The sequence below is a fragment of the Notechis scutatus genome, chromosome 1 (genome assembly GCF_049901735.1).
Source record: "Notechis scutatus isolate UNSWTSFEM ecotype Mainland chromosome 1, rNotScu1.2, whole genome shotgun sequence".
Taxonomy (NCBI): domain Eukaryota; kingdom Metazoa; phylum Chordata; class Lepidosauria; order Squamata; family Elapidae; genus Notechis; species Notechis scutatus.
Genome location: NC_142009.1, coordinates 236,201,757 through 236,216,229, shown reverse-complemented (window position 1 = coordinate 236,216,229; position 14,473 = coordinate 236,201,757). Strand labels below are relative to the sequence as shown.

The window sequence follows — 14,473 nt, the reverse complement described above, 5'->3', positions numbered from 1 at the left end:
TTGAACTCTCCTCCCTCTATCTCTGGTACTAATACATCAATACAAGCCACTTCCAGAGGGTCAGCCCTACAAAAGTGATAAATGTCTACAATCAGATTTGAAATAATTCCAAGTTATTGAAGCTATAGACTCACTAAACCCTAAACCGGACATTTCTCTTTCCTATGCCTTTTGTGCAATGCTCCATTATCTATAAGAACTCCATAACATATAGCACAGACAAGATGGACTTATATTCTACATTCAACTATCATTGCTATCAGAAGATCAATAAGAGACACACATATGTACAATCTCTGAAATATTCATTAAAAAGACATATAAAAATATAAATATAATGGTTTTGGGAGAAAAAAACAAGTCATCAGATCTATATATCTGCTTTTGAAAAAAAGCACAAAACAAGTATTTACAAAAGAAAACTGGAATGTTGCAAATTAACATACATAAAGATAAAAGGTAAAACAATATTATATAGAGTTCCTAGAAAATTCATTTATATCTTGCTTTTCCTTACGATTACAAGAAACATGAATGGATGATAAAATCCTCAGAAATGCTCTTAAGTATACTCAAAACAAATAACAGATTTCATAGAATCTGAAGGGAAATATAGGGGGGTAAACATGTTGAAAAAGAATTATTCCAGGTATTCCATGTAAAGTGGAATAATTCTCAATCTAATATTCTTGAAATGAAACTTTAAAATGTGTAATTTTGGTTAACTGGAAATTATGCAAACAAGAATGCTAACAGCTATTAGAAAGATTATAGATAGGTCAGTAAAGCACACTACATCTTTTAAAAAGTGTAATGTACTGAATGAGACTTTACTAGCAGGATTTACATACTAAACTACATTATAAACCATGGCTTTTAAACATATCTCACATTTTAAGCAAAAAGCGAAAGAACCACTTTTTATTTTAGTATGTGTAACTTCTGTCTATGATATGGCAGATTCGATTCTGATGTAGTATCTGATCTTTTCTCTTTATGCTGTGCCTTGCAAATTAAAATTAGAAAATATTATAATTCTAATTGTAGGCTAACCTATGATCTGTTGGCCTGATGCCGATATAACAAGAAAAAATTATACTTGCCACAAAAATGCGAACCTGAGGCTAGCTAATTTTAAGATATTAACTTTGAATAAAAGTGTATATACTTTTGGATTACTGCAATGTTTTATATGTGGCTACCCCTTGAAGAGTATTTGGAAACTACAATTGATACACAATGCAGTAACACAATCCTAGGTGGTTACCCGTAATACTGTGTTGTGCAACCTCCCGCTGGTTGCCACTTTGCTTCCAGGTTCAATTCAAGGTGTTGGTTATGACCTTCATGGCATGGGACCAGGTAAGCTGAGGAACCATCTCACCCCAGTGGGATTGGTCTGCCCCACTCAATCTGGCAGAAGCAGCAGGCTCTGCATCCTATTGGACAACGAGTTTCAGCTGATGGGGATGGTTTGAGGTCCTGATGGGGATGCTCCATGTTGGAGGGGGCTAGTGGACTTATAGGGAAGGTGCCACCTCTGTCCTATCCTTGCCATGTGTTTTTTTTCTGTTTGTATACATTGTTAATATTTTAATATTTATGATTTAAATTGCAAGCTGCCCAGAGTTGCCTTAAAAAGTGAGAGGGTGGCATATACATGTAATAAATAAATAAATATTCCTCCTGCATTGACCTGTGTATTTAAAGAGATATTTTCCCCTTGAAAAACAGCTTGTTTGCCACAAACTTGCAAACTTTCATTGAAGCACAGGTCATTACAGTAAATATACTATGCTGAAAATGGGCCAGCAGAACCTGTTTTACCAATGTCTCATGAAACTTTGGTATGTCACAAGGAACAGAATTGCCAGGACATCTCCTTTGTGTAATTTTTAAATGTTGCTTCTATTGCAAGAAAACGCAGAAAAATCAAGTATACAAGCATCAACATGATTTAGCTGACAAAGGCAGCAATTGCTATGATTTGTAGAATTCCTTCAAGTCCATATGCAACAAGTAGCACCCCATTAATAATGACATCTGCTCTCAGGATATATGTTTGCCACACTAGAAAGTAGACTGATAGAAGCACACTGCCAATAGTGACTCCGAGACTGATCCCAAGGGGAGCTTCCTCTTCTGTCAAGTTGCCTTTCGTACCTGATGGGAGGAAAGGACATATGTGTACCTGATGGCATTTATGAAGACAGACCATAACAGTAGAACTCTGAAACTGAACAATAATTGAATTTAAAGAGGGCGGAAACAGCTTATAATGCAATCTTAAATAGAAACTGAACCCTAATGATGCTAGAGTTATTAAAGACAAAGTATCTGGCTGGATCAAAAACTTTCATACTGCTGGAGTACTGCTGAGTAAGGTTCTGCTAAGAACTTTCTTGTAACTGGAGACATGTTTCTTGTTTATTTGTTCATTAATTAATAAATTCATTTGTTCATTCAATTTCTTTGGCTGCCCATCTCAGTTCAATTGATTCTGAGCAGCTCTTCCTTCACAGTTGTATTGGTTTGTAATGCTAAAGAGGCAGAGGTGATCTGGCTACATATTTAGACAGGTCTTAAGATGGAGCAGAAGAAACAGTTGTGGTTCATTGTTCTGCCTGGCAGGCTCATTGCCAAAGAAAAACCTATTCGTCTATAGCACAGGTGTCAAACTTGTGGCGTCACGTTGCTGTCATGTGACGTTTCGTGATGGTTTCCCCATTCATGGGGCTGGGGTGGGTGTGGCCTGCACATGACACATACGGCCCATGGGCCACCAGTTTGACACCCCTAGTCTATGGGATACCAGCTTCTTGTAAGCTACACAGCTATTATCCCTTATGTAGCAGCATGTTACGAACAATTTTTGTGTGTAATGATCCAGTCTAGAATTCTACAGGAGAAACTCTTGAATACAGGTAGTCCTTGACTTAAATGAATCACTGCAGTTGTTAAATTAGTAACCCAGTTGTTAAGTGAATCCGGCTTCCCTATTGACTTTGCTTGTCTGAAGGTTGTAAAACATGACCCCAGGACACTGAGAGTGTCATTACAGGTCACTTGCCAAGCGTCCAAATTTTGATCATGTGACCATGGGGATGCTGCAACGATTGTCAAGTGTGAAAAATGGTCATAAGTCACTATTTTCAGTGCCGTTGTAACTTTGGCCACTAAATCAATCAGAATAGACCTGGAAGGGACCTTGGAGGTCTTCTAGTCCAACCCCTTGCTCAAGCAGGAGACCCTATACCATTTCAGATAGGTGGCTGTTCACTCTCTTAAAAACTTCCACTGATGAAGCACCCACAACTTTTGAAGGAAGCTGTTCCACTGGTTAATTGTCCTCACTATTAAGAAGTTTCTCCTTAATTTCAGATTGCTTCTGCTTGATTAATTTCCATCCGTTATTTCTTGTCTTGCCTTCTGGTGCTTTGGAAATGTAGTTGACCCACTCTGAATGAATGAATGAATGGTTACACATTGAGGACTACCTGTACAGTTAAATTTCATAATAGTGGCATATACAATAGTTTTCATTCTCCAATCGTTATACTTTTTAAAGTAGTCCTTTTATGCAGAGTAAGTGCCACTGAACTCTTTCTGAGCTAATATGCGCAAAACAACTGAATTGGCCAGTGGAAAAAAAAATCTTATTTTTATATTAATGTCTGATTTGCACTTTCACCCAAATAGATTGACCAGTCTTTTAATGTTTAACAGTAAAAATATTTAAAAGGCTTATCAGATAATTGGGTAGTTGTCTTGAATTGCACAGTTGGACTCATATTTTTACATACAGGTTAATATTAAGGGGTGGTTGTAAATTACATAATGCTTACCAAAGTACAAGCGGATTGCTTCGAGAAGTGCCATAAAGAACAGCAATATGAGATCAAGAGTCAATAAGTTATATGGATAAGTGAAAATCTGACCTGACAGTAAAATATAAAAAGGAGAGAAAAATCAAGTTAGCATATATCATGTTGTCAAGAATCAGCAGAACCATCTCTTAACTCTGTATTTTAAACAACTTACTTTTATAAATAATCATTAGAAGTGCTGCTAAAAAATAAAATACATAATAAATTCCATCTAAAAAGAAAAGGATCTGTAGGGGAACAGATGACAGCTAGCAGGTTCTGTCAAGGAAAATTACGATCACATTTTTCACATTTTATTTATGTTGGATCATAATTCAGTGTTATATACTATAAAACTGCATCCCCAGTCTATCAAGTGGTAGTATAAATTACTTAAATCAAATATAAACTGATTTAAATCAGTATAAACTGATTTAAATCAGTAATCCATTTCCAAAGATTGATAATAAACTTAGGCTTGGATAAGTATACCGGAGTGAAGTAACTGTGCTTCAGTTGACCAGGAGCCACAGGCCACAGATAACTCAACTACACCACATTTCAGTAAGCAGGTTTTTTTTTAATGGTCTTTTTGAGGAATGGCTGCTTCCAGAGTGGATCCAGTGTTCCTGTCAAATCACTGCGTAGTGATTCCAAACATACGTTTTAGAATACTTCAAAACATTACATTTCCTTTCTATCCAGTCATGACGTAGTTTCTACTGCAATGTGAAACTGTTTCAACTAGAGACTGAATTGAGAACTTTTTCCATAAATGTTGCATGTGCTTGGCTACTGGGCACATGCAGCAAACTGGTTCAGAAGCTGTACTAAGCCACCCACAATTTTCCTTAACCATGATTTATGAATAAATCTTAAATCAGCTATATTTGTACATTAAGCCATAAACTATAGTTTACAAACACAATGGCTGAGGTTAGAAAAGTTAAAACCAAATTAATCGTAGTGTGGTATCGAGAATAAGGTCAGAAAATCAGCTAATGGTCTATTTAGCTGTGCCACTGTAATCTATTTCAGGTTACTAACCCACATATAAGAGTCCACTAATTATGTACTCTATTAATAGCCAGTAAAATGTCATAAGAGAATCTCTGATCCCATATAGAGAATTATTTCTAAGTTAGGAGAAATGGTACGGATAGTATTATTTCTAAGAGATGTGTCTCCTCTAAAGATTCTAAAAGTTAAATATTGCCCCCACTTCAAATCACAGTGCCATTAGCAAGCCTGTTTCCAAAAAAAGGCATGCTTTTTTGAAGTCTAAAAATCAAGAAATCTAACCTTTTCCCCAGCGTTCCTGCTGCATTCAGTTCCTCATCTTAAGTCTACCCTATTGGTCAATATTAGGTTAAAACTAGCTAATCTTCCTGCGTCTTCCATGCATTGTAGGAGAAAGTTGTTATGAATACACATCAGGAATTTTTAGGCCATGTTTGGCAGATTTTGACTCCTAACAGATGACAGTATAATTAAAGATCTTTATCTTTATGAATGTATGCTTCTTTGAAAAATCTGCAATTTGCTATTGAAAATTATATATTTTCTTAGCAAGATGAACAATACCAACAAGAGTACTGCTTTTACTTGTTCATTTACTTAGTCCTAGATCTTGTTTTAATGACACTACCAAATTCATTAATTTGATTTTGCTTTTCTAAGCATGGATGAGTATATTTTACAGTAACATGAAAGTCTTCCTCCCTTTCTATTGCTTATGTTCCATTTGAACTCTGCTCTTCAGTTTCTAGCTTCCATCTATGGTAGCAATTCCATCAGATTTCTGTCACGGATTGGACAGATGGATACTACTACTACTTGTCTTCTGTAGAATTTGCCCTTCTGTAGAATATGCACCATCACTTCCCACCAGTTTCCATGGAGCTGTGTGACAACATGGCTGTGTGATAGAAAACCTGGAGGAGTGTTAAATATCTCCAAGTGGATGGGATTGCTATTGTAATTTGACCTAGTTTATAATTTTCTTTTTATGTAGCATATTGCTCAGAACTGTTTGAAATGGGATGCTATAGAAATCCAAATAACAAATACTGTTATTGATTATGCAAAATTAAATAAATTTATTTTAAAATTATATTTTTATCTCACATTTTTATATATAACTCGAGGCAGAGAACATCTGCCTCCTATTTCCCCACAACAATCCTCTGGGTGGGTTGGGCTGAGTGACTGGACCAAAGTCACCCAGCCTGCTTTCACACTAAAGGAAACCTAGAACTTACTGTCTCCTGGTTAAGACCAGCACCTTAACCATTATGCTAAACTACCTATCTGTTAGAATTATAACTGAAAAGCACACATCTGGTAGTTTTTATTTGTTCTCTTTAATTTTATAAATCGACAACAGAATGCTAAATATGGCAAGAAGCCTTTTAAAAACAGCAAAATTAAATTGGTGTGATTATTTTTGCATTTGTTTTGCATTGAAGAAATATTTGCAGTGCTCTTGCTAGAACATGTACAGTAAATTGCTGAAAGGCAAACTTTTCTTGGGGAAAATGAAGCCAACCACACCCACTTAGATCTGAAAGGAATTTGTGTATTATTGTTTGTTATGTAGATATTCATTTTGCTTCTATTTTACTTAAAGGATAATCCCTTTTCAATTGAACATTTTAAAACCTACTGATAACAGATGTATTCCAGTTTACAGAATGGATGAGGAATGAAAATGAAAATGAGATTGCAGTAGAAGAAATAGCTGAACATTATGTCTCAAATGCTTTTGGAGGGATTTTTTTCTGTAAGTTGTATTACGTGTCTTGCAGTTTCCTCCTTTAAATATTATTATTCTATATATTTCATTTTCTGATTTCACAGTATGTCAATCAATTATATCTTAATGCCTACAGTCAATAACAATATTGTTAAGTTGCATAGCATCTCCTTAAACATTAAGACTGGAAATGAAACTTATTAGAGGTTAATGACATATAGCTACATTTCTCATATTTCTGCAGTTTCTGGAAGTAATCACATCAACAGACTGTCATGGAATTAATGTGGATTTTAGTAGATGATATTCTAAGGCTATTCATGCAAGATCAGATGAACAGGAAAGTTGCTGTAAGATATACCTAACAGTCTCCTGCATTTACTGTATATGTTAGAAATTTATCCACCATTATTCACTTTCCTCAAAAGAACCATCATAAACTTCTAAGAAGATACCAACTCTCTCTGAAGCACATTTGAAAATTATAGGTATGATTAATCAACGTTGATTTGGTTTTTCAGATAAAAGAAAAAGGATACAACAGATGATGATCTCCCTGTACACAAGACAAAAATAATTATCCAAAGTTAAACTTTTAAGGCGAAAAAATTACAAAAGCTAGTGTGCAGAAATTCTTCTAATTATTCTGAAAAGGAAATATTGTCCTACAGTAGGGGTGTCAAACTCGTGGCCCTTGGGCTGGATGAGTCACGTGCTGACCATGCCCACTCCCAGTTTAGTGAAGGGGAAAAATGTTGGGATACGTCATGTTTTGACAATGTGATGCCAAGAGTTTGGCCATTCCTGTCCTACAGTAAATCAGCTGTATAATTCAGAACATGGCACAACTTGTTTCAAAGTTGCAGCACCCCTATCAGCCTTTGATAATACCTTAATACCTTAATTGAAAATTACTTAACATAATTTTCTGCAAGTTTTTGGTTTAGACCCAGAGTTAAAATACTAAATACTTTACTTAATAAATTCATGAAACCATTAGGCAGATTTATTACTGGAATGAATTATTCAGATTTAAGCAGTTAAAATATAGTCCAAAATTCTGATAAAAAATAAATAAAAAATGAGCTATGCAATACAATGAGAAGTTATGAATTCTAGGCTTATTTAAATCTCTTTAAGAACATGTTTATATCTGTGCTAGGAGTCATGTTGGACTTGAATATCTTTATTCATGCTTTATATGGAGTGCCAGAAGCACTGTGACCAGTTTCATTGTTTATTGAGAGTCTTCAGGTATGGGCTGCCAGATGTTATTCTTTGGGGTTCAAGCTATCTACAAGTAAGTCCTCGACGTATGACCACAACTGAGGCCAAAATTTATGTTGCTAAGTGAAATAGTTTTGTTCTATTTTACGGCCTTTCTTGCCACAGTTGTTAAGTGAATCACTGCAGTTGTTAAGTTAGTAACACGGTTGTTAAGTGAATCTGGCTTCCCCATTGACTTTGCTTGACAGAAGCATACAAAGGTGATCAAATGACCCTGGGACACTGGAGCTGTTACAAATATAAGTCAGTTGCCAAGCACCTGAATTTTGATCACATGATTATGGAGATGCTGCAGTGGTCATTAAGTGTGAAAAATGGTCATAAATCACTTTTTTCAGCGGCGTTGTAACTTTGAACAGTCACTAAATGAACTGTTGTAAGTCGAGGACTATTTGTATTGGGAATTGAACTCAGCCTGATAACTATATAGAATGCAATAGGTTTAGGAGTTATCCAGGTCCTCTCATTCAATTATCGTAGGGATATCTAGATAGGCTATCAGACCGGTACATACAGTCCACCTTCCCTTCAATTTTCAGAACAGAAATATACAAATATTGCCTCATGTCATGACCCTCATATATGAGTTTTTACATAACCTCTACTCAACCCTCTACAAGGCGGGGGAGATTTCTCTATTTTTTATAGTGTATATCCAGTGTGATATTTTTCCCTGTAGGTATAGATGACATAATATAGCATCTACATCTTTCTGCTCAGAGCGTAAGGGAAGGTAGACTGTATACAGTTTACAATTCTTTTGACATCTTTATTGAAATGTATTTCAATTACATAGAGTACCTCTGTCTCCCTCTAGCGAAATAACCATGAAATGATTTTTTTAGTTGGTAATAATTTCAGCACAAATGCAAATTTAAGGTGCAAGTTTCACTTTTTAGTGGTTAACACTGATAGGTTGTTAACAGTTAATTAGTTAAAAGTGATAGCCAATAAATACTGAATTAGAGAAACACAGATTGGAAGAGGTCTTTTACGTAATCCAATTCCTTCCTCAATGAGGAATCCAAATCAAAGCATCTCTCCAGAATATTAGAATAAAAATAAAAGCCTACCACCTTTCTAGCTCCACCACTGCCAAATTGCCCTTATTCTCAGAAACTCTTTTTTCCCTCCTTTAATGTCCCTTTGCAATCTGCCTTTCTCTAGAATCCATTAGTCAGCTTTATGCCCTCTGAAATGAAAGAAAATAGGTGTTGATGATGGTATATATTTTCATCTGAAAATACTATAACAACCTTCAGCTATTTTTTCTCAAGGCCAGGCTTCCCCAACACTTTGATTCTTATCCTAATTTAGTTTCTCCTTCTCTATTCATCCTTGTTACCTTTTTTGAACCTGCTCCAAGTTCTCTATATTCTTAAAACTAGATTTCAATATACAAGATGAGATTTGACTAAAATGGAACAATGAGTTTCTGTAAAATATTTATTAAAACCACAAAATATATTAAATGCACAATGTACTAGAAAATGGAGATTTAAGCATTTGACAAATATCCTCCCCAGTATTATTGTCTATCAGTTGCCTTCTATAAAGGATAACCTTTGTTAAGATTACACCAAATGTCTCATTAGTATAGTCTAGCATTGTACAGTATTTAACGGAGCAGAACTTGCTTGAAAGCCAACTAAGCAACTGTTTCCCTGTTGTCAAGGTAACCCATTTGCAAGCAGGCTAGATTGCAACCTAATGACCCACGAGATGTCGCCAACGGTGTCCAGGATTCCACTAAGCTTCCCCTTTCCACGTCTTAACTCGGTTCTCAAAACTTGAAGCAATGTTTCGAGTCAAAGCAGTTCCGCTCACCTTGCCTGACGGCCGCCATACTCTCTCACCCCACCCTCCCCAATTCCTCCAGCATCCCGACAACCCTTGCGCAGGCTCTTGGGCTTGCATGGGCGGATTGCCGTTCGGCGGGTTTCGCGCGAGCGGAACTCCACGATCGCCTTTATTGTTCGCGTCCTCGGAGATATTCGGGGCCCCTCGGACACCGCCGGTGGGTCCGGATTGTGAAAGGGAGGATTGACGAAGCCTTCGCTGTTCTTCGGACCTTTGCTTCCCATCTCGGTTCGGTCACAGCCGGAAAGACTCGGGCCTCTTCGGCAGCGGCCGTAGGTCGACGAGTAACCAGCATCTATTCGGGTAACTTCGTGAGCTTCCGATCTCGCTCTAGTCGCCTCAACATGAACTTTCGGTGGATCGAGAGAAGTCGGCTCCGATCGGGATCACTCGGGTGAGACCGAAGCGGGTTGCAGGACGAGTTCGGGAACACCCGTCGTCGACGATACTCGGATAAGATCGGAAGCGGCTTGGGCCGTTCGTTTCCCCTTTCGGATTCTTAAGGAGAGATCGGGAGAGATCGGAGAAATAACTCTTATTCGGAAGAGTTCGGCTAACCTCACGGGATTACTCCCCCCCTCCACTAAGTGTCTTCGGATGGAGGACTCGGACTCGGCCGCGAAGCAACTAGGTTTAGCCGAGGCGGCGGCGGTAGCTGCTGCTGCTGCAGTGGCTGCAGCAGCGGCCGCAGCCGCAGAAGGATCCGAACAGCAGCACGAACACAGAGGACAGGTGCCCGGTTCGGAGGCGGAGCCACAAGAGGAAGAGGAGGTGACGGCTGTCACCGTAATGGCGGCAGATGCCGAACACATTGAGATGGGAGCCGAATCCCTACCGAGTGCAGACGAGGCTGCTGCAGCAGCTGCCTTTGCAGGTTGGCGCGCATGCGTACAAGCACGCCACCCACCGGTCATTGAGCTCGGGTCGTGTGGTGAATCATTCGCTTGTGTGAATGGTGCATCACGCGAATATTTATATTCAAGCGTCTCTCCTTTAGTGGAAACGTTTGGATCTTCTTAACTTACCTCTAAGTACCTCATCATGAGGATATATACATACATGTGTGCATCATCCATGATGTCAAGGAAACGCAGAAAGTGCCACCTTTTCCTCTACATTAGTTTAGTTGTGTCGCTTCTTATCCCTGACAGGACTGTGGTGTGGCCATTGTCGATGGTCATACAGAAAGAAATCTAGCATTTCTCCATCACAGTGCCTTTTATCGGAGAAACATGACCTGTTGATTTTTTTTTTAATATCTACATCTGAGTTACTAATTTAGTTGGAGTACTTGATGAAAAACAATTGCTGTAGCTACCCGCTTGCATTTTATTGGACTGATTAAAATTTCTAAGAGCAACAGCAGACAAGATTAAATACAACACACTGAAACCTTACCCAATAGTAATTGAACTCTACAAAAATCAGCCAAAATAAGATTGTCAGATTATAAAGAGGGGGGGCAAGGATTCCTTTTTTCCCCCTTAATAATTGGCTATTATTATTATGGCTATTAATATGTGCACAGAATCATCGATAGCTCTATTAATAAAGTCAGTATATAAATATACTGTATATAAATATATAAATTGATAGGTAGATAATGAAAATTGTGCCATCAGAATCCATATTAAGATATCATTCTATAAATGTCTCATTTAACAGAACATGTGCATATTTGCTTGTTGGATTTTGGTAGTTCTGAAGGAAGATATCACAGAAAATATTATTTGGATCATGTTTTACAGAAGTAACCACAGTAACAGTAGCCAATGTGGGTGCCTCTGCAGACAATGTATTCACTACTTCTGTGGCAAATGCAGCATCAATCTCAGGACATGTATTGGTAAGGTCAGATTTACTTAATCTTACAATATTTATTTTTGCATATTCAATATTTCCTTTGTGGTAGAAAGTGTCTATTGTAAATGTGTGTTATAGCTATGAAGGTTCAATATGTAACCAAATTGCACCAGTTTGTATTAGCAAGGCTTGTATTAGAGATGAGCAGAATAAATACAACTGGATTTGCCAAATATGGTAGGCTAGCCATTACTTAGGTTGGCTAGCTTGCAATTCAAGGGTATTGTATAACTCCAGATAAATCTTTAATTTAGTCACAGTTAAACATGGATTAACATCTTGTGACATTTTCTTCTTTATTGTTGTTAGTCCACAATAGCAATAGCACTTAGACTTATATACCGTTTTATAGTGCTTTACAGCCCTCTCTAAGCAGTGTACAGAGTCAGCATATTGCCCCCAACAGTTTGGGTCCTCATTTTACCCACCTCGGAAGGATGGAAGGCTGAGTCAACCTTGAGCCTGGTGGGATTTGAACTGCCAAATTGCAGGCAACTGGCAGTCAGCAGAAATAGCCTGCAGTACTGTACTCTAACCACTGCGCCACAAGGCACAAAGTGTTCTTTCGCTCACTTGTGCCACAGTCATTTCTCACATTGACTATTGCAATGCACTCTACATAGGGTTTACCCTTGAAGATTATCCGGAAGCTACACTGGTGTACAGTGCAGTGGTGCGAACAGTTTTAGCCACTGTTAGAGTTGTGCGTCTAACATCTCTCTTGTGTGAGTGGCATTGGATACTAGTTTGCTTCTGGGTCCAGTTCAAGATGTTGGTTATCATTTTAAAAGCTCTTCATGGCATGGGACCATGTTACTCAAGGAACAGTCTTTATTTTATTGACCCATTCCACCCTTTCAAGCAGAGAGAGTATATTGCCAACCCTATCGATCAATTTCAACTGGTGGGGTCTAGGAAGAGAGCCTTCTCTGCAGTTGCCCCTTCCTCTGGAGGTGAGGTGGGCCCCTGCTATCTTTGTCTTCCAGACTACCACCAAAACCTGGCTCCACCAACTGGCATGGGGTTCTAACTTCTAACCGTGGCATGCAACTTGGGGGTGGCTGGTGGTTTGAAGGGTGGTTTGTTCCCTCTGCCCTTTTAACTTTTTTACTGTCCACTGTTCACTTGTTTATTGTTTTTAAATTTTGTTCTAATTTGGGGTTGTTTTTTTTAACCACGTTTTATATGGTTGTATGGGTTTATTTGTAAACCATCCAGAGTCATGCAGGTGAGATGGGCAATGTAGAATTTTGATTACTTAAATAAATAAATACTGTCTCTCCAGTTAAATGGAGTCAAATTTCAACTGTATCACTTAGAAAAGAGCTGCGCCTAAATGTATAAATTTATTAGGAATGTTATAATACTTGTGTTATACAAGTATTAATAAATATAATACTTAATGTTATATTATAATACTTGTGGTACATCTGGTTCTCCTGATACCATTATCTTCACTGGGTCCCTTTCCTCTGGCTAACGCAGAATGTTAGTCAACATAGAAGTTGCATTTGTAGTGTCAAGGTCTAGATTACTAGATCTCCTGAGGCAAGGCGGTTTTATCTGATTCATTATAAAATGCCATAGGCATGACTAAAATAATAAATAGAGCTTACAACGACAATTCTATTTCTGTATGACTCAGCCTTCACTACATAATGTAATGAATATCTTCAGACCTTAAATGAGTTCAAGGGATCGAAACCATATGTATCAGTTTTGATTAAACGTATGTCTGTTGTCTCTGAGAGATGCTATAAAACTGGTGAAGTGCCAGTTGACTTGAGAAAGTCAATTATCTTTATCTTCAAAAGGGGAATAAAAGGAAGACAGAACTATACACCATTCAGTCTGGCATTAATATCTAGGAAGATTTGAAAATAAATTATAATGCAACCAATCTACAACCATTTTGAAAACAAGAATATTAGAAGTCAGCATGGCTTTATGAAGAAATCTTGCCAGCGTAACTTTATTTCATTTTTTTATGAGTAAATGTATTTAATAGATTATGGAGTACTGTACTGGAAATATATCTAAACCTGAGGAAAATATTTATGTGATTCTGTAAGATTAGATTAGTTAATTAATTTTAAAGTGTATTTGCAGTTGTCTATACCCAGACAGTGCTCCTTAATGGTTCCTTATAAAAGTGGAGTAATGTATCAAACAGGGTGCTATAGCTAATGATTGTATGCCCAATTTCTTTTTTTTTTTCATCAAGAAAGGAGAAAACAGAGTGTTAGTCTCCATACATTTGTATGTGGAGGAGAGGGATTTGACTGTTCCTCTTGCCCTCTTCAATATATGCAACTTGATATTTCTAAGGGAATTTGTTAGGAATTCTTACATATTAAGGAACATAAAAATCTAATCCTTTCAGTAGATTATACTCACAAACATGTTTTTATTTCAGTCTGGAAGAACAGCTCTTCAGATTGGGGACAGCTTAAATGCTGAAAAAGCCACTCTGATTGTGGTTCACACGGATGGCACCATTGTGGAGAGTGCAGGTCTGAAGGGGCCATCTGCATCTCTTACTACAGGTAAAATGTGAGATGGGGGACCTTTTTAAAATATCATATAGAAATACAATATAAATTTAGAACTGTTTTTTTCAACAGTGCATAAGCAAACTAATATTTGATTAGCACAATTTCTTGTTTGTCATTCCATCCCATCTCAAAATTGCTTGGGTGGGAAAAGAGGGCCCTGTAATCCAATGATTTACAGCAGCCAAAGTAGCTAAAATACACCTAGTACCTATGAAAAGTTAGTCATTTTTTATAATTAATTCTAAAATTCTATATAATAAAAGTTAATACAAATTTAGCTCAACCAT

At 37.4% G+C, this 14,473-nt stretch overlaps 2 protein-coding genes and 1 long non-coding RNA gene across 7 annotated transcripts in view; 2 read left to right on the top strand and 1 right to left on the bottom strand.

The window, feature by feature from the left end:
• LOC148133280 (uncharacterized) overlaps positions 1 to 14,473 on the top strand; it is a 265,114-nt gene that overhangs the window by 41,235 nt on the left and 209,406 nt on the right. The window lies entirely within an intron of this gene.
• On the bottom strand, positions 289 to 9,853 carry TMEM80 (transmembrane protein 80). Of its 2 annotated transcripts, XM_026668224.2 has the most exons (5): positions 9,736 to 9,853; positions 7,161 to 7,177; positions 4,042 to 4,135; positions 3,846 to 3,938; positions 289 to 2,163 (listed from the first exon to the last, which is right to left on the bottom strand). In XM_026668224.2, exons 1-5 carry the CDS (start codon positions 9,752 to 9,754, stop codon positions 1,958 to 1,960), a joined length of 429 nt encoding a protein of 142 aa, XP_026524009.1. In that variant the 5' UTR covers positions 9,755 to 9,853; the 3' UTR covers positions 289 to 1,957. The 2 variants fall into 2 exon arrangements, with proteins under 2 accessions (XP_026524009.1, XP_087806921.1); XM_087950795.1 differs by lacking the exons at positions 4,042 to 4,135; positions 7,161 to 7,177 and having other exon boundaries at positions 9,736 to 9,838.
• The window catches only part of DEAF1 (DEAF1 transcription factor), a 26,739-nt gene continuing 22,081 nt past the window's right edge, over positions 9,816 to 14,473 (top strand). For 3 of the 4 annotated variants that reach the window (XM_026668217.2, XM_026668216.2, XM_087950783.1), the window contains exons 1-3: positions 9,883 to 10,642; positions 11,517 to 11,614; positions 14,048 to 14,177. In XM_026668217.2, the coding sequence (XP_026524002.1) occupies positions 10,366 to 10,642; positions 11,517 to 11,614; positions 14,048 to 14,177 (505 nt within the window). In that variant the 5' untranslated portion in view covers positions 9,883 to 10,365. Of the gene's footprint in view, positions 10,643 to 11,516; positions 11,615 to 14,047; positions 14,178 to 14,473 lie in introns of all 4 variants that reach the window. The other variant, XM_026668215.2, reaches the window with a different exon arrangement.

What these genes read in the sequence shown, in the direction of transcription:
- TMEM80 (XM_026668224.2), bottom strand. An exon ending in TCTAATGATTATTTATAAAA is followed by an intron (nt 3,939 to 4,041) that starts GTAAGTTGTTTA and finishes TTTTACTGTCAG; the next exon opens with GTCAGATTTTCACTTATCCA. An exon ending in AGCAATCCGCTTGTACTTTG is followed by an intron (nt 2,164 to 3,845) that starts GTAAGCATTATG and finishes TCCTCCCATCAG; the next exon opens with GTACGAAAGGCAACTTGACA.